Source organism: Dasypus novemcinctus, chromosome 3 (genome assembly GCF_030445035.2).
Source record: "Dasypus novemcinctus isolate mDasNov1 chromosome 3, mDasNov1.1.hap2, whole genome shotgun sequence".
NCBI classification, from domain to species: Eukaryota; Metazoa; Chordata; class Mammalia; order Cingulata; family Dasypodidae; genus Dasypus; species Dasypus novemcinctus.
The window spans coordinates 96,954,680-96,980,099 of NC_080675.1; the positions used below are offsets into that span (position 1 = coordinate 96,954,680).

Genomic DNA, 25,420 nt, shown 5'->3' on the forward strand with positions numbered 1-25,420 from the left:
AGTAGGTACTCAGAACTTCCTTCAAAATAGCCTGGTACCAGGTCTAATTTTGTAATGATGTATAACTCAAGTGAAATTGCCCCTTCTCCTCCCTGTATACTTCCATTGTCAGGCTTGAGGATGGGCCCCAGATACACATCCTTCTCTACTACAACCACCAGAACTCATCTCAGCATGCCCTTTATCTTGTTTATGTCATTCACAAGTCCTGAACTACCAAGTGACCTCTCATTTTTTACACTCTAATAATTCCGCTTTTGTGTCTTCATCTCCCTCCTTCTCCCAATTCCTGAAACTACTACTGTGTTTTCTAGAACTAACAGTCATTAGCAAAATTCCCTACATCCTCAGCCTTTTTGCAGAGGATAATTTTCATAGTCTTGCTCTGATTCCTCGTTTCTTCTGAGAACTCCACTTCTGTCATCTCTATATGGTGGTGTTTTCTCTTCCACACGTCTTGGACCACTGGCACATGTGTCCTCATTTTTCCTTAAGAACAAGACACTAAACTGTACCTCACCAATACCACTTCCATCATATATCTTTGATGATTTCAAAATCTATATGATCCTTCTAACACCTTGGCCTGTCAGTTCCTTGAGCATTCCTCCCATAATCCTGTCCTCCACCCCATTGCAGCCACTCATTCTCCTTGGTCCTAATGTAGATCTGCAGTTTCTCCATATTGCAATCCCAAATATCCCACTCTCTATTACATCCCATCTTTCCAATTCTCTTTAGTACCCTGAATCCAACAGTTTATCCCTTTACTAGGACTTGGAATCCATTGATCTTAACTTCCTTTCCATTGTCTTCACCTTCTACATCTTCACTTTGCTCCTTCTCCAGCTAAATTCACATCATAAGCATTTCATTGCATCTACCTCAGCTCCTTTGTCTCTTTCTTGCATTTGTCGTACTCCATTTTTCACCTAGACCCATGCAGGCTAAGAAGCCATGCTAACTGTTCTTACTTTAAATTCATCACCATGAAACTTAAGTCCTTTATGTTGTCCAGCAGTAATAGTCCTTTCACTTGCCCCCTTTTCTCATTACTGTTTCATTCATCTTCTGATTCCTCAAACCTCCAACATCTCCCCTCCCTCCTCTCCCATTCTCACTCTTAAGTTGATTCCTATTTCAGTGAGAAAGTAGAAGTAATCAGAAAGCTTTCACAAGCTCCCACCATCATATTTAACCATCTTCCAGCATCTGTACCCTTGTATTCTGCTTTCCCTCTTGTTACTGTAAACCAGAGATGAAGGATGCTTCTAAATGTCCTACAGTGCACAGCTCCCACAAAGAATTATCCAGCCCAAAATGGCAGTTATATCCATGTTGATAAACTGCTGTAAACAAATTGTCCATGCTCCTCTCCAAATACTTGTGCACTAGGTCCCATCCTCCTATTAGAACTCAGACTCCACTCTAGTCTACTTAAGGACACCATTCAATAATTCTTTCCCGTAGAATCAGTATCTCCTTATTTCTCCTGGATCTTCCCATCAGCACATAAATATGCTGTCATTTTTTTTTCATCTTACAAATAAAGCCTGCTTGACCCCATTTCCCCTTCTAATTGCTTCCCATTTTTTGCTCCACTTTATAGCAAAATTCCTTACAAGAGTTGTCTCCATTTCCTCTTCTCCAATTCTGTATTAAAACTGCTCCACCAAGACTGTTCACTGTCACCAATGACTTGCCGTTAGCTAAATCTAATAGTATAGTCTCAGTTGGAAACAACCCAGGTGACCACCAACAGATGAATGGATAAACAAACTGGTGTATTTACACGATGGAGTATTATGCAGCTGTAAGAAGAAATAAAGTCATAAAGCATGTGACAACATAGATGAACCTGGAGGACACTGTTTTTTTGTTTTTAAAGATTTATTTCCTCCCCCTCCCCCGGTTGTCTGTTCTCTGTGTCTATTTGCTGCGTCTTGTTTCTTTGTCCGCTTCTGTTGTGGTCAGCAGGCACAGGAGGTGTGGGCGGCGCCATTCCTGGGTAGGCTGCACTTTCTTTCGCTGGGCGGCTCTCCTTACAGGGCACACTCCTTGCGTGTGGGGCTCCCCTACGCGGGGACACCCCTGCATGGCAGGGCACTCCTTGCGCGCATCAGCGCCGCGCATGAGCCAGCTCCACGCTGATCAAGGAGGCCCGGGATTTGAACCGCGGACCTCCCATGTGGTAGACGGATGCCCTAACCACTGGGCCAAGTCCGTTTCCCTGGAGGACACTGTTAAGTGAAGCAAGCCATATACAAAAGGACAAATACTGTATGATTGCATTACTATGAACCAAATATATTGTGTAACCTATTGTATGATTCAAAAAAAATTTTTATATGTATCCAGTACATTTAACTGAGAAATATATGATTGTATTCAACTGTGTTTTCTTTTTAGTGTTTTGGGGTATTTTTTCTATCTGGTTGCATCGTCGTCTTTTTGGTGCATCTCTCCATGCCGCACGGGGGCCTGCGCCTCTCCAAACCCCTCTCTGCATCCTTTTCGGCACTGTGCAGGGGCCTTCGCTTCAAAGTGCAGGTCTGAGACACCTGTTTTCTTTTTTTACCTGGAGGTCCCACAGTACAAACCTGGTTGCTCCATATGGTAAATGAGAGCTCAATTGCTTGAGCCACAGCCACTTCCCTCTTTTTAGGTTTTAATTGTTTATATTTTCAATTATTAAATGTACAAAATAAAGGTTTTAAAAAATGGAAAAAAACAGGAAAAAGGTGAGTGGAAGGGGAGGAGTAATTGCTCCTTTGTCCCATCCTAACGCTCTTCCTCAACCCTCTGATTTTCCCACCAGCCTTTTCCCGTGAAGTTCTGGTCAAGTGGGTATGCTTTTCCCCCTTGCCTCAAACTGCAAAGCGTTCTTTCCTGTGCCAGAGGAGTGAATGTCAAGATTATAAATATTGGGGAGCAAAAAAAACTCCAGGGCATTTCCCATCTGTGTTCCCCCATGGTTTTATCTATTGCTCATCAGAATAAGTTTTCCTTATTTCCCATTGAAGAGCTGTGGGTAGAGTCTCAGCAGAGCCCTCCAATTTCAGCTCTCCTCCAAGGGGTCCCCTCAACTCTCTGCTTCAGAATCTGCTCCATTAACCCTTTTCCCCATATTTAACCTGGACTTCTCAGGCAGCAGCTGCTTTTACGCACACATTCCATCCACCTCCCCATTTGGCTCCTCCCATCTCCTGTCCATTTCTCACCATCATCCCCACAGCCTCCTCACACCCCCTGGATTCCCTGCCACTTTTCTTAGATTCCCACTCCATGCCTACCAGTGCCATGCCCACAAGGATAATCGTGGTCATCATGCCCAACATCCGCAACACAATCTCTGGATCCATGTTCATCAGCTGCACTCTTGGCTCCTGGAAGAGTGGGACACAGAGGTAAGGGATCATAGAGTCAGTACTGGCTGATTAATGCCTCCATCTGATCCTTAGAATGATTTGCCTAAGCTGGAGTCACAGAGGATGCCTCCTCCAGCTGGGTGTTCAGGAAAACAAGCATTCTTGAGAGGAGTGCACTAAGGGAGGAAGGGCATTACCTGGAGCAGGTCTGAGAAGGTCTTGGCAAAGCCCACTATGTTTATAGTCATGGTTAGGGCATTGGCCAAGGCAAAGATACCCCGATGGAACCACCGATTTCTGGACCCAAGCTGTGTGAGATGAGGCAATACATGCTGCTTGAGAGGAGACAAAATAGGAACTGGTTTATAGTCTCAGCAATTCCTGACAGGATTGGGAACCCTGGGATATAAAAGAGTCCCAACAGACTCACCTGCCTTGACTTTGCCCTTGGCATTGATGGCAGAGATAGACCAGTAATGGTGGTAACTTAGGCTGAGCAGGATGAGAACTCATGTGAGTCCTGGAGTGCGGATGGGAGTGGTGGGTTCCTTTCATTCAAGCTGTGTCCCATTCCTGCACTACTGCCAAGAGAGCCCAGAGTGCATCCTATGCCTGCCTGAGTAGTGATCCAAGGCAGCAGCAGGTAGTGGATGCTGCTCCATGGTTTGAGCAGTCTTCTGGGGAGCAAGGTAGTGAGGGAAGAGCAGTGGTCTCCAGCGTGAATGCTATCCCCAATTCCTTCCTCTGATCTACCCTCAGAACTTCCCTGAAGCCAGATTCTCTCTTGCCCACTTGGATCCCCAACCTTTGGGAACCCCAAGCTCCTATGCACTACCATGACTTCCATGATCCAGCCAAAGCGCACGAGGGACTTTTCCAGCCTGGCCTAGGAATTCTTGGGATTATCATTTTCCTGGGGAGGGTGGCCCTGCCCAGTGATCCTCTGTGGAAGTGGAAGCCATGCTTTCTCCTGGCTGAGGCAGCCTGACTGCACTGAGATGCTAAGACTCACCAGTCAGCACATCAGCAACCACGAGGACAGCTGATTGTCCTGGAGATCCAACGTGGGGTGGGTAGCCCCAGGGCTTTAATGGAGGGTGATTAGTGGCCCAAGACATTGGGTTTTAGCCAGCCTCCAGGGATTTGCTGTGGGACTTGGGTGGGTGATCATGGAAGAGCTGTGCAGAATGTCCAGAGATGGGCGGCTCTAGTGGAGCCATCCTGAGACCATAGAGTTGACAAAGAAATCTTAGTGAGGCCCAATGTCCTTGTCCTTAGAGGCGGGGGAGGGGCGAGAAGAGGCCAGCCTGGGGTACATCTGCACCGGATGGTGGTTCCTCCTCTTCCAGGTGGGGGCTCAAGGTGCTGGCCTCTTTGTCTCACTGCGGGGAGACCATGAGAGTCCAAATGGCCTGGGCTCAAAAAAGGGGTGCAGAGGCTGGTCACTAACCCCTCTTCCATTGGCTGGGACATCTTGCGGCAGTGAGAACTGAACAATTTACTTCCTGGGCATGTCGACACAGCCACCTGCTTCCTCTTTTGATGGAACCACTTTGGAGAGAATGGCCGGGTTTGCCAATGTAGCTCTCTCCAGCAGAATACGACCTCGGATCGGCGGGGATACCCAAGCAACTAGTGGACAGCGGGAAACGCTCTACAAGCTGGAGGGATGCTGGACAGGGTAACCTACCTTCGCCGCCTGCCTCCGCCAAAGTTGCGCGCGAGTTCCCAGCTTCTCGCCTGAGTAGTATGGGGCAGTCTGCTTCACTCCCGCACACGTCTCCTGGTCTAGTCCACCTACTGAAATGGAATCTGCTTTTTTTATAAACCAGGGAGTCTTCTCCCAGCAATTCATGGCCTAGCCCCCCTCTCCAGGAAGAAGGGAAGGGATGGGTGTTGTGTTGTTTACCCCCTTCCCCAGATCTGCCGGAGAAGACACGAACTGCGGTGCAGAGCGATAGCTTGGCGTTAGGGGCTTCAGCCGAGGACTCGGACTCTGTGTGGGGAAGGGGGCTGTTGTCCCGGGCGGAGGGAGTGGCCGTGGCGTCCCACCCCAAATAGTCTAAATACTTGCACGGCCCACCCCTAGCTCAACCAGTCCAAGACTCTGGTCCCGCAGCATCGGAGATCAACTCCACATTCCATGAGGTCCGCATTCCCCCTGTCTGGTTCTCATCCCTGAGTCCGAGCAAGGGTTAGACTCCCTCAGTCTCTTCAGAAGACACAGCATTGGGCCATGGAATCCCCCCACCGACCCCAGCTCGGGCTCGAGAGGAAGACCCGAACTGGAGGTGGGTTACCTAGGGTCCACAGCCCTGACCTCTGCCCCTTCACTTCCCTCCCACCCAGCCCTTGATCTCTCCCCGGTTCATGAAGGTGTTTGTCCATGGAGATAGATAATTTGTCTATGTTCGCTCTAGGGTCCCAGTTTTGTTTGCGGAAAAGTCAGTAGTCAAATCCTTGAACTGATCCAAAATACAAGCTTCGCTTTCCTCCCCTCGATCGCTCACAGTCGGTGCAATTCAGACTCCGCTTCACCAGCCCTCTCTAGCCTCCTCGGGTAAATGCAGTCCTTCTGGCCTGGGTCACTCCACCCCCTCCCTAGCATCGTCCTTGGCTAACGAATTTGCCTCGCTTAGCACTCTGGCGTGACCTCTAGGTGGAAAGGGGGTCATCCCGGGTCGGGGCCCAGGGGATTGGGTGTCTGAGTTCGGCTGTCGGGTGCCCAGCCCCTAACCCGCCAGCGCCGGCTATAATTAGCCAGCTAGGGCTACTGGCGTGGATGCCGGGAGAGTTCTCTCTGCCACCCTGTCCCAAGCAGAGCCGGCGTGCAAAGTGAGAGGGTGAAGGGAACGCCGGTCCCTCGGGAGGGGGACTGGAACGATGCGGGCAAGACCCGCGGGGTACGGTCCCGAGTACTGGATCTAGACACAAGCTTCTTGCAAAGTTCACTGCACCTTGTGACCCTCGTAACTGCATCCGTATAGCCCAGCTGCTGGAACTTGGGCTATTACCGCAGGAGGGTGAGGGGTGGAGCAGCTGCGGGTACTGACATTTTGCGCGGCTGGAGGCAGGGGTTCCTCTGGCCTCCTAGGGTCCAGCTCTGACTCGCTCCCCTCCTGTCTCTGCTCATCTGCCGCAATCCAGCGAGCCGGGGCCATGAGCGTCTCTGGCACTGAGCATCGCCCCTCTGACGCCGGGCGCATCTCCCTTCCCGCGCAGAAGGACAGCCTCCCTCTGCCAGCCCCGATAGCCTCTTCTTGGCCTCCCTCCCCGGACGAGGATACCGGCTTGCCCCCCTCTCATCTAGAAGAGCCCGCGCCCAGGACCCTTGTTGCTGGGAACCTTAGCTCTCCAGCCTTATACCTAGAGGAAGAGGAGGAGGAGGAGGAGGAAGACGCGGTGGAGCCCGAGGCGTTGCGAAGCGAGCAGCACCCGAGCCAGTTCTTCACCGAAGCACAGCGGCTGCGGGAGCAGAAGCTGCTGCTGGATGAAAAGGTGTCGGTTGGGGGGCAAGTGTACGGGGTGCACCGGGTGGTCTTGGCTGCAGTCAGCAGCCTCTTCCGGGACAGGCTGTTGGAAAAGGCAGGTCTGCGGCCCCCCCTCAGCCTCGACGTGGCCGCCGGGGGCTGGGAGGCTGTGCTGGCCTTCGCCTACGAGGGGGTGCTGGGCCCCGCCCCGCGGGGGGACGTGCTGGCCGCCGCAGAAGCCCTGGGGGCGCCGCGAGTGAAGGCCGCGGCCCAGCGGAGATGCGAGGGGGCTGCAAGTGCCCGGCAAGATGAGAAGACATTCAGTCAGCTGGAGGAGCTGAGGGAGAATCTGCGCAGCATCGAACTTCTGTACAGAGAGGGCGTCGGGTGCGACCTGGAACTGGAGGCGGTCGGCTGCCGCCTGAGGGGTGAGGACCTGTGGGACCTTATATTACTGCAGGGGCAATGCTACCAGAAGGGTGTGTACGAGCAGCAGGTCCCTGCCTCAGCTGTTTTGACCCCTGCTGTAGTCAGTTTCCCTGGAGTGGCCTTTGGTGCGTCTCTTGACCCCCTGAGAGCCCAGGCATGCGCAGTTAAGTTGTTTTCCTAGGCGTACTGACAGATTTAAGCTGACCCTCCGCTCGGACCTCTCCTGTGCCCAGTGACAAGGATTTTCCAGCCAGCTGGCTGGAGGTAAGGGTACAATCCATGGCAGTAGAACAAGCAGAAAGTGATTGACTCCAACAGGGATTAACCAAAGATCCTTCTTTGGCGTCTTCTATTCAGGACACAGGAAAAGGCAGAGAAGCATGATGGGAAAACTCAGTGTGTCCTTTCATCTGAATGTGCTTGACACCATGGCAGACTTGTGGGTCTGGTAACTAATGAGCAAGTTCTGGTACTGTTTTGCCAGAATCTTAAGGCTACTAGACTATGGAACTTTTAAGTTAACTGTGCTCATCACCAGAAAAGTGAAGTAGGGTTGAATAAGTTGAGTGTTATTCAGATTTTACAAACATTTACTGAGGTGCTGGATGCCAGGACTTTTTATGCATGCCATCCCCTTTAATTCTCACAGAAAGCTAATGAAATAGTTACCATTGTTCCTAGGTGCCGATGAGACATTGAAAGTAAAGATGTTGGGGAACAGATGTAGCCCAGTGGTTGAGCACCTGCTTCCCTATGTACCAAGTCCTGGGTTCAATCCCTGGTACCTCCTAAAAATAGATAGACAGACAGATAGATAGATAGATAGATAGATAGATAGATAGATAGATAGATAGATAGATAAAATTAAAGATGCTAACTGGTGAGAACCAGGATACAAGTCCACATCCACTGATCCAGTCTGCCTCCTATGCAGACATACCAAACACTTCGGACTGGAAAATGGAATTGGAATATGGACACATAAAAGTTTAAAGTTACAAGGATTAGTTAAGTAATGCTCTAGTTCAGCTTTTACACTTTATTGATAAAGTAATCAGACTTTAAGATATGCTCAAAGTCATATAGCTATTCATTAGAAGAATGACTGGGATCAAAAATTGTTCTGGGACTCTCAGAGGGAATAAGATACTGGTACAGGTTTATCTGGCAAAGAAGACTCAGTAAAATCTAAGGTTTTAATATCCCTATAATCATCATTATCAGCCCATATGTGCCCATTCCTATTTTCAAGATCCCATCCCTTCCCAATCAATGCCCTCACTTTAACAACAGACACCCAGCAAAGCTGGGAATTCCATTTACATTGAATTCAGAGACTCAATGAGTCTGAAGGTCTAGTTTTCAGAAATCTTCATTCTGCAGCTACAAAAAAAAACTTGTTTCTGTCAGGACATACATAGAAACGTTGATGTCCTTCATGTGCTGCTTGAGTGGGGAATTTGAAGCCTTGAGCTCATCCCGTTCTTTAACAACTGTATGCAGCATATTTAGGAACAACCAACCAACACCATTGTACTTTTTAACTCCACAAAACCCTGTTAAGGTATCAAAAACCCTGTCACCCAGAGCCTTCCTCTTATAACCATTCGAGTAGCAGTATCCAAAAAATAAATAAATAAGTAGCAGTATCTAATGGTTGATCTTTTACATAACTCCATTGCCATTTCACTCCATGGTCTAACAGTGCCACCTTGATAATTAATTAATGGCTTTAATCTAACAAGATTAGAAAATCAATTCCAAAACCAAAGAACCAACTCAGATATCTCATCGGATTCTGTTTCTCAGGAACATTCGCAGCACCAAAATCTGTATCAGTCAGGTTTCTTCAGGGAAACAGAACTGGCAGGTTACATATGTATGTAAATATTATTACGTTTATTCTAGGACTGAAGGTATTGTCAAGTCCAAATTCCATAAGGCAGGCTGGAAACTGGCAACTCTAATGAAGGTTTTGATGAATTCCCCTGGAGAAGCTGGCTGGCTGGAGTAGAGATAGAAATTTCTCTTCTGACTGCTGAAATCAGTTCTTCCCTGAAGGGCTTTAACTGATTAGATGAGACTTCTTTCTTTGCTGAAGGCTCTCTCCTTTGTTGATTGTAGTTGTAATCAGCCATAGATGCAACCAACTAATGATTTAAATCCACAAGATACCCCCACAGTAACAATCAAACCAGTGCTTTTGACACACAACTGGATACCATAACCCAGTCTAGCTGACACATAAACTTAACCATCACAGATCCCTAAAGTGTTTGTTATTTCTGGTAGCATTAATGAGGGGAAATAAAAATTATAAAATTCTCACTAGGGTTTAGAATGTAAACGTACTCCACTGCTGCATTTTCCCTAAGAAACATTCCACTTACCTGGTGAGAACCTATCACTTAAAATCTTAAGGGAGGGGAGTAGATGTGACTCAAGCAGTTGAGCACCTGCTTCCCACATGTCCCAGGTTTGGTTCCTGGTGCCTCCTAAAAAAAAAAATCTTAAGGGGTAATTATGAATAAGAAGTAGGTACAAATGGTTGTGACTCTGGGCTATAGGTCAATTTATGATATGGAAGCTGAGATGGTTTAGCCTGCTTCTAGGAATGCAGATTTTCTCAGACAATAAGTATTTGAAAACTGTCACTGAATTTTACCCCTTGGGAAGCACCTGGCCACTACCTACCGCTTAAGAAGACAATGGAAAACCATATCAACATTACCTGCCCTTTAAGAGGGTAAATATGCCACATTGGTCAATACAACATGGAGTTTTGCAAGCCTCACTGGGACCTTGGTTCCTGTGTGTCCTGCCTGAACATACCTGTAGCAGTATTTTTTCCCCTACTTTTAATCGTGAAGCATTTCAGGCATATAGCAAAGTTAAGAGAATATCAAAACACCCAAACACTCATCACCCAGATTTAATAATTGACATTTTATTTGTTTCATCTCTTTGTCTTTTTTTTTTTCCTTGAAGTTTAAGGTTCATTCATGGCATTTCACTCCTAAATACTTGGGTATGTGTCTTTTTAAAAGAGAACATTTTCCCACATAACCACAATACTTTTATTATGCCCACCAAAATTAGTAATTCCTTAATGTCACTTAGTCCATGTCTATATTTTCCCAGCTGTCAAAAAAGAAAATGTCTTAGAGCTAGTTTGTTCAATCCAGGAGCCAATCAAAGACTGATGTATTTAGTTGAATATCTCTGAAGCATCTTTTAATCCAGGACTGTCATCTCTTCCCTTTTTATGACTTGGCTTATTGAAGAAACAATATTAGTTATTTTATAGAATGCCCCATTTTCTAGATTTGTATGATTTTTTCCCCTTAAGTTTTGCTTATTTCGTTATTCTTTAAATTTCCTATAAACTCATAGTTAGATCTAAAGGCTTGATTACACATAGGTTAAATATTTTGGCCAGAATACTCCATAGTTGATGCTGAGTACCTCAAATTGAGGTACATTATGAGGCTACTGAGGTCAAGTTGTCTAACAGTATTTAATAGGACAGCGTCAGGGACATGAGGGCCATTCAGATAACTAGGCTACTGATACAGAAGCATACTCATTGTAGCCTAACCTCAGTGACAGTGGATGGTGATGACCTATCTGCCCAAGCATCCATTGCATGGAAATAGAGAACAAATCACTTCTGTATTAGTCAGTGTTCTCTAGGGAAACAGAAACTACAGGAGATATCACTAAATATTATGGGATTTTATTAAATTGCCTCACATGCCTGTGAGGACACACAAATGGAAATTCCATGGGGCAGGCTGCAGGCTGCAAGCTGGGAACTCTGATGAAGGATTTTTGAGAACTCCCTAGGAAAAACCGTCTGTCTGAAGAAGAGATGGAAATTCTCTCTTCTGGCTGCTGAAATCATCACTTCTCCTTGTAAGGCCTTCAGCTGATTGGATGAGATGTCTCTCATTGCTGAAGGCAGTCTCCTCAGTTGATTGTAGATTTAAACATCCATAGATGCAATCAATTTACTAGCAATTTGAGTCCACAAAATGTCCTCACAGTAACACTTAGGCCAGGGCTTGTTTAACCAAACAACTGGGTCTCATTACCTGGCCAAGCTGACACATGAGCTTAACCATCATAACTTCCCTTCTCTAGGACTGTTTTCTTATCTTAAAAGGAGTAATTTGAATGAGTTGATTTTGAAAGTTCAAGTTTCAAATCTTATGATTCCATGAACAGTACTGAAGGCGGGGGTGGGGGAGCTAGGACTGGGCAGTGTGCAGATAAATGCCGTGACACATAGGGAGCCTTAAGCACTAAATCTTGGGCAACAGGAGATGGCCGTCGGATTTGGTTGCTTGCAGCCATTTCTGAGCGTGATGCCACATTCCGAGCAAAATCTAACAGAATGACTGATGGCAGTGGGAAGAACCTTATTCCATACAAGATACAGAAAGACCTATATAAATTGGACATTGATCTTTTCTATTTATTTTCTGTCCCCCTTTAGCAAATGCTGTCCATAGAATATTTTCAAATCTTTTACTAACCTGGACCAAAAAGGCTTAAGCAATGTTTCTCAAAGTGTCTTCAGGTTACTAACATGAAACTCACCTAGGGTGTTGAAATGTTAAAATACAAATCTTAGAATTTTCATCCAGACTACTGAATCAGAATCTCTAAGGCTGGCACCTAGAAATCTGCATTTTAACAAGAACCCCATGTTATTCCAAAGCACACTGTAGTTTGGTCTGTAGCTTTGGGTGGTTGACTCCAAAGTTGGGGTTGTGAAGTCGGGATAGTACCTGGCAGTCTTGTAATACTCTGGGTTCCCCCTGCTTCTTCTTCCCTCCTGTAGTACACAGAGCAGCCCTGGCCTGTGGCAGTGAGTTCTTTGGGGCCATGCTCCTGAGTGGGATGAGGGAATCCCAGGGCACGAAGGTGTCTCTGCGTACTGTCTCTGCTCAGGACCTGCAACTCCTCGTCTCTTTTGCCTACTCTGGAGCAGTGCGGGCAAGGTGGCCAGGACTGCTGAGAGCTGCCCAGGCTGCTCTACAATACCAGAGCTCTTCCTGCCTGGCTCTGTGCCAAAAAGGTTTGGCACAGGGTCTCAACCCTGCCCGCTGCCTGACCCTGTTCTGCATGGCTGAAGCCCCTGGATTGGAGAGGCTCTGGAGTAAAGCCCGTCATTACCTCCTTACCCATCTGCCTGCTGTGGCTTTGTGCCCTGCCTTCCCTGCTTTTCCAGCTGCCTGCCTGGCTGAGCTCCTGGAGAGTGATGAGCTCCACGTGCAGGAGGAGTTTGAGGCCTTTGAGGCTGCACGGTGTTGGTTAGCTGCCAACCCTGAGACCCAAGAGTCAGAGGCCAAGGCCCTTCTTCAGTGTGTCCGCTTTGGCCGCATGTCCACCAGGGAGCTCAAGAGGGTGCGGGCAGCTGGGCTTCCCCCACCCCTGTCCCCAGACCTGCTGCACCAATTGATGGTGGAGAGTGAGATTCCAGGTCAAGAGAGGCGAAGGGAGCCTGACCAGGCACTGGTGGTGATTGGTGGAGATGGGCTCACATCGGACATGGCCGTAAGACAGACATCCCGAGGAGTGTGGTGGGCCCGCGCCTTCTGCTGTGGAATGGGACTGGTACGAACAGTGGAGTGGGGGCAGCTGCCCCCCCTGCCTGCCCCAGGGCGCTTTCGGCATGGAGCTGCAAGTCTGGCAGGGAGAGAACTCTTTGTGTGTGGAGGACAGGATTTTTACAGCCACACCAACACTCTGGCTTCAACTCTCAGGTAAGGGCCCCTGAGAGGGGGCAGGGTACAAAAGACCCCCCACAGATTCCCAGAATCGCTCTTCCAATCCCTTGTCCCATTGTGTCCAGGTGGGACCCCAATCAAGAGGACTGGGAGGAGATGGCACCTTTGTGCCAGGCTCGGAGCCTTTTTCCTCTGGTGGTGCTGGATGGACAACTTTATGCTCTGGGTGGGCGAGACAGTGGTGTTGCCCTCAGTTCTGTGGAGACCTATAACCCCGAACTCAATATATGGAGGTGAGCAGGGAAAGGGGTGTTTCTGAGGCATCAGGGAAACTCAGGGACTTGGAATAAAAAAGAGTTGATGATAAGTTGCCTCACCTGGTGTCCTGTTCTCCCTTAGGCCAGCACCTGCTCTTCCAGCCCCACTCTTTGCCCATGCTGCTGCTGTTTTGGAAGGCCGATTGTACGTGAGCGGTGGCTGCTGTGGAACTGGCCAATACCTGGCTTCACTGCTGCACTATAACCCCCAACTTGAGAAGCCAGGGACACTTCTGAGCCCTATGGGGGTTCCACGGGCTGGCCACATCATGGCTGCTCTGGGAGGGAGGTTGTATGTAGCAGGTGGGCTAGGTGAGACTGGAGACCTGCTGAGCTTTGAAACTTATGAACCAAGGACTGATAGCTGGACTCACCTGGCACCGCTGCCTTCCCCCCATGTGGGGGCTGCAGGTGCTGTGCTGCAGGGGGAGTTACTGGTGATGGGGGGCTATAGCCACCACACTTATGCCCTTTCCCACCTTGTCCATGCCTACTCTCCTGGCCTGGGCCGATGGCTCTCCCTGGGAACTCTGCCGAGGCCTCGAGCTGAGATGCCTGCCTGCATCCTGGCACTGCCCACAGTGCAGCACATAGCTTTGGTTTCCACCCTGCACCAGACCAAGCCTGCTAGGTGAAGAAGGAGCAGCAGTGTGTGGAGGGAGGAAGGGATGAGGAACACCATGAGAGGAGGTCAGAGATTATGGGGGAGAAAGAGAAAGCTTCATTCATGATAATTTTTCAATTCTTGCATAGTGCTTTCCAGCTCACAAATAGCTTTCGTGTATATGATCTCCATAGTTGGTTCCAGAACTCCTGGGGCAAAGGAAGACAGCTGAATACCTGGGTAAGGGGAGGAGACCCAAGAGCAACTGTCCCCAGGCATAGCACAATTCTTGGCAGTGGAAGTGCTCATGGCTCAAGAAGCTCCAATAACCCAGGAGGAATGGACCATGGGAAGACAGTTGGAAAAATGGTTCTGACCCATGGATCAAGGGGGAAACATAAAAAGGTCATCCCTGAAAGAGTCTGAAGAGTAATGGGGAGAAGCACTATAGATTGTCCTTTTCTAGCACTTGCTCCTTTCTATTTCCAGTCCCTGGGATGCCTCAACCCTCTTGACAGCATTCTTTCCCAGGTAACTTATTAGCCCCAGTCTAGCACATCTCTAGCCTAGCCACCACCGGCTGCCCTCAAAAGCCCCTCAGTTCTCAGCCCTAAGCAGGAATTCCTGTGTGGACCTGGGTACAGCAAAGAGACATGAGATGCTTGACGGGCCATCTGGGGCAATGAGGCAGGAGTGCTACACGTGGGGAGGTAGAGGGGGTGATGCCTACAGGGGAAAAGGTCATGATGTGAGGTTTGAGGAGTTGAAGTGGAAGAAGTCAGAAGTGTGTCTGGATTCTTTTCTTCCCTTTGGGGGTGAATTGTGGGATCAGGAGGAAAAATGGGACAGTTGTAGCATGGTATCCAAAGTTTTGTGAGAGGTGGCAGAGAGAGGACTTGGAGGCAGAGAAAAACCAGTGAAGCTGTTTTTTCCCTTTTCAGTCTTTCCCCTAAAGTTTCTTGAAACCATTTTTTTTCTGGGCCAGGGAGGGTTGAGTCAGATGTTTCATTTCCTCTTTCCCTCCCTCCATCCTGCTCTTCCTTCCTTCTTTTGCTTCTTTCTTTTCTCCTTTTTTCCCTCACACAGTAACCAATTACCTCCTATGTGCCAGGCACTGAATGAGGCACCAGGGATGCAAAGGTCATAGAACACCTGGCCAATAGACAAGACAGACTTTTAAACAAATACAAGTTTTGCAGTAGACTTAGAGGTGTGAACAAAGTCCTATCAGAGCTCAGAAGATAGAGGAAGTTCCCTCCCCATACCTTCCTTTTGTTTCAAGCAGCCATATAAGATGTTCCCCCAACTCAACATTTTGAGCAGAATCCTCTTTTGATGCTGCTCCTGCATTAATGCAACTTTAGTTCAATAAACTTGCCCTGAACCCCCTTTTTAAAGTCTGTTTATTTTATTTTCAGCACAACAATCTCTACCATGCCACAGAAACCCTGACTCCATTGTCATCATGACTTAACTCTTACCTAACCTAATGATCTTATGGTCATCCTCATTCATTCACTTTCATCTTTCTGTAGCAATTAACAGGCTTAAAAACTTGCTCTAACCCTATGAAGCCTAAAAACTTCTCATCTCCTGGCTTGGAGATAACACACTGTCGTTTGTCTTTGCTTATTTCTCCAATCCAACAAGGTGGAAGAATTCCAAGTCAATATCTGTGGAGATGTGGCTCCATCCCAGATGGAGCTGATAGCCAAGAGTCCAAAAATATGTGGATGGGGGTAGTTATTTGCAGAAATCTCTACCTTTTGTTATTTGGTTTTAAAACTGAGTGGAGGATGGGTGCAAGGGTGGTGGTAGAGAAGAGGTCTCTGATTTGAAGCAGGACCCCAGCCAGTGTTCTATACTTCATTGTGAGGGACCTCATCTAGGGAAAGTAACTGGTTGGGTCCCTAGCCAAGGAGACTGAGATGCAAAGTAGTATTCCAGCCCTAGATGGGAAGAGGAATAAGAATCAGGAATTGGGATAGAAACCATTCATACACTGGTCAATCCTGGTGGGGCCCAGGAAAACCTACTCTCTGGTAAATGTTTAGAGGCCCAGGATTATTATCTTTGGTAAATCAGATACTGAAACCAAAGTGTTTTAGATCCTCTCCCACCAGCTCCCCCCACTGTTCTTCCCTTAACCTTCTTTGTTGGTGAGGATAGAATTTCTATCTTTTCAAGACTGACTCATGAACTGAGTGGGACTGGGTAGGCAAGTTATATCTTTAGTACCCATAAGTGTTGGGAACTATATGGGTTCTTTGTCTCCTATGTCTAATTCCACATTGCCCAGGGTCTTTTACCTTGCTTTCTGCTCTCCTTCAAAAAGTTCATCTCTTCTCTATCTCCAGCCTTGATGGCTCACTTGGGTTCCAGTTTAATTTTTTTTTTTTTGGCAGCTCTCACCTCCATTTGGATGTACCACTGTCATTTGTTGGCACTCTCATTCTCCCTATTTTCTAGGCATGAGGCTTTGCAATCATCTTATGCCTCTTCTCCCTTATCTTCTTTTCTTCATTTGACTCATCATGTAATATCCGGCCCATGGAAATAGACATCTAATTGATCTTCTCTCCCAATCTTTCCTCTATCTACTACACAGTAATAATACTATACCTGGAACACCTGGAAAATCGATAGCAAAGAAAGTTTAAAAATGAAAAAAAGAAAGTAAAATTTATCTGAAAACCCTACCAGCTGCAAAACCAAGTACCTTATCATACCTAGACAAACATTCCAGGTTGTAGCAGCAGCTAGAGTGAAAAATTGCCAGGAATCATGGAATAATGAGATTCTGGCTATCATGTGGTTCAAATTCTTCTTTATACAGTTTAGGAAATAAAGGCATGTGCTTTGCAATTTGGATAATGAAGTGGAGGGCTTTTCATGAGAGTAGTCTCCAGGGGACATATCTGTACACAAGACCATGAGGTTTGCTAGAACAAACATCACAGGACAATGATAGGACAGCCAAATTTACTCTTTCAAGGCCACAGACTACATTCATAATGCTATTAATCCTTGAGACCAAGGGAACCTCAGTAAAAATTGGAAATTTATCAAGGTTTTTGGTAAAATAACTAAAAAACATGTATGTGTGTGAGTATATAAAAATACATATATTTATACAATTATTTAGGACTAGTGGTGAGCTTATAGTCTGAATTTCTTTCTCTGAGAGATAGATGTTCCTTTACTATCACTGCTGATTCAGAATATAATAATCTTTATTTCCAATAATAATAATAAAGGCATGGCCTTGAAATTACTAAATTAGAATCAGTAACTTGGGTTCAAGTCCTAATTCAATCACTGCTTCGATAATCATGGGCATGTCCCTTAATCAGTTTGAATCCGTAACATAGTAATAATACCTGCTTGGGAAAAATCAGTGTTAAGTTCATGTACTCCAGAACTTGGGATGATCCTAAGGACTTCTGTCACATTTGGAAAAGTGTGCCCTGGAAGTCTGCAAATCAAGTTCCCAGGTCACATCCTCTTTAGTCAGCAGGCTAGGTGATGCCAAACTAGGTGGTCAGTGTGTAGTTAGTGACAGACTCCTGAGACTGTGAGTGCTACACAGAGGGTTACAAGGTTTATCCTCAGCTACTGCAACATAGTGCTGCTCCTGAGTTAGGTGTGTGGATTCAGCTGGTCTCCAGCTGAGGCCAAGGCACTTAGGGGGATAGAGGTCCTCTAACTATATACCAGCTTGACCCCCTGCATCTGGCTCATCACCAGATAGGAATCTGAGCCCCAATGCATACTTTTTAGGCAAACTGTCATGGGTGAAAGCCACAAGAGAGTAAGAACTACCCATTTTAGATCATAGCAATATGTAAAAGTGCTTGCTATGTACTTTATGTATATTACTTAATTTAAATACCAATACAACCCATAAGAAGTGTTAGTATTCTCACTTTATAGCTGAGAAAATTGCAACTTAGAGGAGTTCAGTAACACTCAGTGTCCCACAGCTTATTAATGTTGAACATCTACTTAAACTCAGAAAGATTTCAGGTCCTGTGTTCTGTGCTATGCCAGTCCCCACAGGAGATCTGCCTCCATTAAGTGGAAGGCTTTAACCATGAAACTCATACTTGGACTCTACAAGTAGGAGCAATTATGGGGTATTAGTGGCACTAGAGGCTTATAGACATGGCCTTGATTAGTGTAACATTCAATTGCTGTAACCAAGACTATCTGAATTTCAAAGATCAACCAGATAAAGTTTCCTGTCAAGAGTTTGTTTCATTTACTAGGATGCATTAAGCAGCCCAGATCACCAAATCTACATCTACATATTAAGGACAATCCCAAATTACCTAGAATTCTTCAGAGAACTGGGTAGTTTTTCACTCTCATCTAGAATCAACAGAAATCATCAGAAATCAATAGGAAGACAAAACCCCAAACTGCCAACTGCCAATATCCAAAAATGAAAACTGGAACTTTAGACCACTTTTCTTAGCACCCTTGAGGCCAAATACAAGGCAAGTCTCCCCTTCTATCAAAAGCGGCTAGCAGAGGTCCAAGTCAATACTTTTGCTTATAACTGAACACTGTCCTAACAGGTTTAGTTCCCTTGAAGCACTCAGAACCACCTGTCAGATATTTTATTGGACCTACTTTAAGCAAACAGAAACATGGTAGGCAGGGTCTGTTTTAAAACCAAAAAAATACTGCAGAAACAATAAGTTTTTGCATCTATAACCAATTCTTCAGATACACTTTCACTTGAATTTATTTTGGAAAAACATGCCACCCACAGTTTCTCATATGGATCTGTGAAGAATACCCCTGATATCACCCCTAACAATACTGTTCCTATGGCTGCAGAGAATCCTACAATCCTGTACCACAAATCCTTCATTATGACCTAACATTTTGCCACTTTGCTGCACTACCCAGTAATTCTGGTTGCAGAGTGCATAGATATGCCAGGCTGTGAGTACCCTACACCAGGTGAAGCATTTCAAATGGAGGACTTTCTCTGGCCTCTTTGGCACTTCAGCCACTGATTGTACTGCAGACACAAGGACCAGTCTGTGGCCCCAGTGAGGGTTTATGAGGTTACTAATGCCTTTTTCTTCTGCAATGTAGGTCACACAATAATAAGTAGCAGAGCACAATTTAAACACAGATCTGTTGGATTCCGGAGTGCATGCATCAACCACTATAATATACTATCTCCATTCCCATTGTGGATTACTCCAACATGGTGGTCATGTATTCCAGTCTTCTCATAACTATCTTAAACCTCATATTTTGTTCTGTCATTCCTATAGGACATTAAAACATTCTTTAAGTACATTATTTTGACATCCAAAGTTTACTACCCAAATGCTCTATCCACCCAAAGGCAGCACTCAAATCCTATGTGAGATCAGGTATCCTGATTTTATTTTTAACACAATTACTTTTTTTTTGGCCCCTGTCTTCTAAAACTTTTGGACTGCTGACAAACTCCTTTACTATGTTCATGATAAAAGGCCTCTGAATAACAGTTAATGTTAACAGTGGGCTTCTGGGGACAATAATGCCTGAGAAATATCAAAGGGAGCAGGTGTTACTGCAGCCAAGCACTGGACTGGGAACCAGGACACTTGTTTTTAGTCTCCACACTGCCTCTAACCTGCTGTTTGAACTTGGATATTTACACTCTTTGGACCAACTAGCCAAAAAGAAATGAATGAATGATTACTTAGTTAAGTGAGAGCACTTGTTTACCTCCAACTGCTGAAATATTGGCTAGCAAGAAACAGGCAGGCTTCTCTATTTGTTCAGAGCCTCTAGGGATCACTGGTCAATAGCACAGCATGTCCCTGTTGGCTGATCTGGGCAACCACCACACCAGGGAACTGAGAGTGTCTACAACTGCAAGCAGGAGACTCGCATCCATCAGCCATGTGGAATCTACGCCCCCTCTCGATTTAGAGGTGGAGTGGATATCACCATCCTAGGGTCCACAGGATGGAGGAATAAAATATGGATTAGAGTGGATTACTGGTACTATTCTATAGAACTATTGTGACTCTAGCAATGGAAGAAATTGTATCATTGATGTGGAGGCAGTGGCCATGGGAATTGCTGAGGGCAGGGAGAGGGAAGAAGAGATGTGATGTGGGAGCATTTTTGGGACTTGGAGTTGTCCTGAGTGATATTGCAGGGACAGATGAAGGACATTATATATCCTGCTATAACCCATTGAATGTATAGGGGGAGAGTGTAAACTACAATGTAAACTATAAACCATGTGGTATAGCAGTGCTCCAAAATGTATCCACCAAATGCAATGAAAGTGCCACAATGATGAAAGAGGTTGTTGATGTGGGAGGAGTGAGGTGGGGTGGAGTGGGGGGGATATGCAAACCTATATTTTCTAATATAACATTTTTTTGTGATCTATGTATCTCTTTTTAAAAAAGACAATTAAAAATTTAAAAATTTTTAAAAAATTTTAAAAACTTTAACATGGTGTTTTCAGGTTTGTTCTAATATAAAAAAATATTCATTAATATAAAGAAAAACTTTGGGTTTTATTAGAGATACCATATAATTTTGGATCTGTTCTGGATCTATTATATAATTTTGAAATGCATAAAACTTGTTTCAAAAAGTATGTAGTAGTTGTATATATAGAACAGAGAAATTATTTTTATGATTCAATGATTATTCTCAGATGAGATTTTGTCATTAAACATACATTTGTTTTACAGCCTATACCCAGTTTATTACGATGAATAACAAAGTTATAAGAAACTTGTCCTAAAGACGTATGTAAAGAAACATCACATCTCTTGGCTATAAACCTTCGTAACAGTCTTGATAAATTAAAAAATGATTCAAATTTATAAAAAGGCTTAAATAGTTCTAGAATCTGTAAATGTTATAATCTACTTTTAAGTAGTAGCAGTAAATCTCTTGATATTGGATTGGGTTGATGTGACATTAGATTTAATTTCTATGATGTTATGAAAAAGTATTAGGGTGGTATTCATTCTGATAAAATTATAATTTTAAAATAAAATATCTCAGCTACCTCTTAATCTTTGTTTAGTTAACATAGTTTGCAAAGATACAGGTCACTCATATTAAACATAATATTCAGAACTTAAAAAAAAAAATAGCACAGCATGCATCTTCCCAGGTCTTCAGAAAAGGCAGTGTTAAGGGATTATCTGATCTTTTTCTAGTCTCTCCACTCTAGACCAGATGGTTTCACTTTTTCTCTTTATGCATTTTCCAAAAGCAAAATTAACAATGCCAAACCCTCATCACTGAAATGGCTGCACAGTTTCAGCAGATCTATACAGCTGTTGAGGAAAAGTGACTTCACTGCCTACATCCCAGGGGTTGGTTTTTGTGTAGTAGATTCAATTATATGGCCCAGGACAAAAACATGTTCTTAATTGTAGGGATAGCTAGAGCCTAATAGTTAAACGGCCTAATCGTCCTGGATACTTTTTTTTTAATTATTAAATTGTCTTTTTTTAAAAGGTATAGATCTAGATCACAAAAAATGTTACAATAAAAGAATCATAAGAGGTTTCTGGATACTTCTTGGCCACATCCAGGAAACAGCAACACAGCAAAACTGCACTCAGCTTCCAGGGTGAACTTGATTCCAACTGACCCAGGCACCAGCTAATCAGTATCTTGTATCATGTATACATGATAGGTATGCCACTGTAAGAGCCAAGTATATATTCTGATAGTAATAACATAAAAGCAGTTCCCATGTAAACAGAGGAGCAGAGAGAACAAAGAAAGCTTAAAGGAACAGGAACAGAGAGAGCGAGCAGAGAACGATGGAAAATAGCGTGGAATAAACTCAATATGCATAAACTCCCCACAGCTCTGCATGCCTTTATCTTTGCTAATGGTCCTGACTCCCCTACTCTGACTGAGGGGCCCCCCAGCTTGAACCCCAATGTTAATCTTCATCCATATTTTTGTATGAACCCATTATAAATAGGATAAATAGGATCTCTTGAAAATGTTATTGTTAATTAAGGTAGGGCCCAACTGAATGAAGGTGGGTCTTAATTCAGATTACTGGAGGATTTATAAAGATGTGATAGTCCCAGGAATAAGAAAGGAAAGGATATCACCATGTGATGGAGGACTGCCATCACCAGAACACTACCTACACTGGGAGAAAGCAGACCTTGCTTTTGCCTTGATTTGGAACTTGTATACTCCCAAATTGTGAGCTAATAAATTCCTACTGTTAAGCCAACCCATTGTGCAATATTTGTACTAGCAGCCATGGCAAACTGGGACATTTTGGATGTTGATTAATTTGACAATACTAATCAATATTAAGTAACTAATAAACATTTGTTGAATGAACGATGAGAGAGTGTAACCAATTCCGTGGATCTGTGTCTCTTTTCCCAGGCAGATATGCTTGCCACTTAAGTCAGCCTCTACCTCAGCTAGCCCATCTCTCAGGAAGAGCAATGCCACTAGATCAGGGGTTCTTAACCAGGGGTCCACAGATACCCAAGGGGTCCACAGAAAGATTTCAGGGGGTCTGTGAGTTTGAATTGAAAAAAAAATCAATTTGCTATCTTTATTTTCCCTGACCTCCAGTGTTGAGTGTCATAAAACTATCTGCCACTACAATCTGAGAAGGGGTTTCACCTAACTGACAAAGGGGTCCATGGAACAAAGAAGGTTAAGAACCCCTGCACAAGATGGAACTATTACACAGTACAATTGTGTTAGGAATTAAGTGATTATAAAGGTTTGGGAGAGTGGGATGACCACAGAGTAATCTGATGTAAAGTAGTCCTAAACTTTGCAGGTCTAAAGTTCCAGTCATCTATTGCTGCAAACAAACTACCCCAAAAGTTAGTTACTTGGAACAACAGCCATTTTTCTAGACATGCTATTGGTTTCATTTAAATTTAGGCAGGTATATGTTACTGTAGGAAAATAGCTTGAGTTTGAACATGGGAATCTGGCTTGAAGTTGAAACATTTCCATAACGCAGATAAAAAGTGTGGGTTTAGGAACACCAGCCTTAACTAGATGGAATGCTATCCAGTCAGCATGAAAATTGTTCACATAAGGAGGCATTTGAACTTTGTATGGCCTGTTCCCTAGTATTGCAGGTGTTGCAGCTTTAATAACAAGCAACCTTGAAAGTAAACATAGATAACTACTGTTTTGTAATTTCTAATAAATATGATGTGGAAACTAGGGTCGAGGCTCCCAGTTTCAGAAGCTGCTGAGTCCCCTGTCCCAACTTTATTTTCTCTCATGTCTTTCTTTCTGTCCTTTTATTTCTTAAGTTCTGCATCGCCTTCTCTTCGTGCAAACCTATTGCTGAGCTAGTCTCAGCAACTGGTGCCCGAACAGGGACTCGAGGTTAAGAATTGCTTCAAGTGAAACTAAAAGTGTTGTCACGGCACAAAGCCCCTAGTGGTTTCGAAGGCCTTCCAAGTCGTCGGTGAGTAAGGACACTCTCAGGTATTTTATCAGGGTTATGATGGGAAATGGAGACAGTTCAACAAAATATTACCCATATGTCTGTCTCCTAAAAGAGCTCCTTAAAGCAGGAGGAGTCAAGGCCAGTGAGCCTCGTAGTTTAGAACTCTTACAGATTATAGAAACCACTTTGACTATTATTAAATCTATTTTGGAACCCTTGCAAACAGAAGATGAGGAAGAGAAAAATGAAAATAGGGAATGAGAGGAAGTTCCTCCTACTGAATTTTTTGATGATACTAAATCTAAAGTTGTTTTGTCTTCAGCTTAACTGACTTTAGAAAGTCACTTTCCCCTCTGCCAACACCTTCTCCCCCTCCTATACCCAGAGACACTCAGCCAAAGTTGTCAGCTTTACAAGAGGGCATTTTACAGGCTAGAAGGGAGGGTCACTTGGAGGTGCTTCAAATGGCCTTTCTGATTACCATATGAGAAAGAGTAGCCCCGGGGTTGATCCCTTCCCATTTAAAATTTTGAAAGAATTAAAAGCAGCAGGGCAACAATATGGTCCAAATTCTCCTTTTACCTATGGTGCAGTGCAAGGTCTTGCTGAAGGCTCTAGGCCAATTCCAGCTGACTGGTCCATGTTAGCACGCATCACCCTAGGGTCTGGAGAGTTTTTACAATAAAATAAATAACTTCTAAAAGAGCTCTATTCAAATGGCCAAAAATTAAATAAGTGCTTATATTAATACATAAATTTAAATGTTAATAAGATCTCTACAGTGATAAAAATTATGTCTTGATTAACAAAATTACTATAAGTCTCTTCCTAAAGAATAGTTCTTGCCTAAATTGAAATGAATAGTTTATTTTTCTTCACAGGTTAAAATGAAGGATGTAAAATTTTTAAATGAGTATTTAAAAAGGTAAAAAGTTTGTGGGAGTGCTGACTGAAATTTAATAAGTTTGTTTAAAAAAAAGTGTTTTGTCTTAAGATGGCTGGTTTTCATAAAATCAGAATGAACATATACAAGACAGGACTTGAATGCATGTGGAAAGTTGAAGAAGGTATTATGGTAACATTAAGTAAGGGAATATGTTCTGTGAAGGTGAAATTTGTCTTAAATTATATAATTATAGTCTATATGGTTATAAATAATTATAAGAAGTTTATGGAAGCATTGTTTGAATTAAAGTGTTTACATGGCTAATTCCAAGAAGTCATTATTAAACAGAAACTAAATTGATAATAACAACAAAAAGTAATTTTATAACAGGAAAACTTGTTGGCAGCCAGCTTCCCCTGCAAAATTGTTTCTAAAGACTATTTCTAGTATTGCATGCTACTAGGTATTTGAAATAAAGAAAAATTATATTTGCATATAACCAAACTGAATCATTATCTTGACAAGTTTTTTTTAGTGTTGATGGTAATTGTATGTTGTAAGAGGTTTGCTTGGGACAGTTTCCAAAATTATTTTAGTAATTTATGTATGTAGAATGTATAGAACATGCTTTTATTATTAAAGGAACAGAAAATAATTTTGTCCTAAAATAAAATGATTGGTTATTAAGAAAGAGTAAAATGTGGGACAAAACCTGAATGAATACTGAAAGTGCAGAAGGTTCTTGGAAAAGGAATAGTTATGGTTAAAGTTCAGTAAGATTTGATGGGTCTATCTATAAAAATTTTAAAACTTTAGTATCAAATAGTATATTGATGCAAAGTTAAAAATTTTTTCTTTCTCAAAGTTTCTCAAGTTATTAGTCTGTTTTAATAAAAGTTTATAAAGAGTTTTTCTCCTGAATAATCAGTATACAAAGAAAGTCTGTTTTATCAAAATAGCTTCTTGTACTTTAACCTTATTGTTTCCTTGGTTTTCTAAGAAGAAGCAAGTATTATCACTTTTAAAGGAACATAATGTTCAAACCTGCTTTCTCAAAGTCTGATCCTGAAAAGTATCTTTTTATTTCAAACTATTGCAAAAAATTTGTTCTTTTACCTTAAAAAAATTTAAGTAATAAAATAGTTAAGTTCCTTTAATATGTT

At 43.9% G+C, this 25,420-nt stretch overlaps 1 protein-coding gene and 1 long non-coding RNA gene across 2 annotated transcripts; one reads left to right on the plus strand and one right to left on the minus strand.

Moving 5' to 3' along the window:
• Positions 1 to 1,871: 1,871 nt before the first annotated feature.
• Positions 1,872 to 6,866, minus strand: LOC105745119 (uncharacterized). The gene is made up of 4 exons (XR_009185050.2): positions 6,735 to 6,866; positions 5,059 to 5,168; positions 3,294 to 3,386; positions 1,872 to 2,240 (listed from the first exon to the last, which is right to left on the minus strand). It is a non-coding gene; the product is annotated as an uncharacterized lncRNA (long non-coding RNA).
• KLHL33 (kelch like family member 33) lies at positions 6,121 to 16,599 on the plus strand. Its single transcript, XM_004482687.5, has 4 exons — positions 6,121 to 7,266; positions 12,114 to 13,038; positions 13,128 to 13,295; positions 13,402 to 16,599. The coding sequence occupies exons 1-4, from the start codon at positions 6,528 to 6,530 to the stop codon at positions 13,952 to 13,954; spliced, it is 2,385 nt and encodes a 794-aa protein (XP_004482744.2). The 5' UTR covers positions 6,121 to 6,527; the 3' UTR covers positions 13,955 to 16,599.
• The last annotated feature ends 8,821 nt before the right edge of the window (positions 16,600 to 25,420 follow it).

Bases quoted from the DNA above. Each gene is read 5' to 3' on its own strand.
- KLHL33 (XM_004482687.5), top strand. From the start codon at position 6,528: ATGAGCGTCTCTGGCACTGAGCATCGCCCCTCTGACGCCGGGCGCATC. The intron at 13,039-13,127 runs GTAAGGGCCCCT...CATTGTGTCCAG, and splicing joins ACTCTGGCTTCAACTCTCAG to GTGGGACCCCAATCAAGAGG. The intron at 13,296-13,401 runs GTGAGCAGGGAA...GTTCTCCCTTAG, and splicing joins CCCGAACTCAATATATGGAG to GCCAGCACCTGCTCTTCCAG.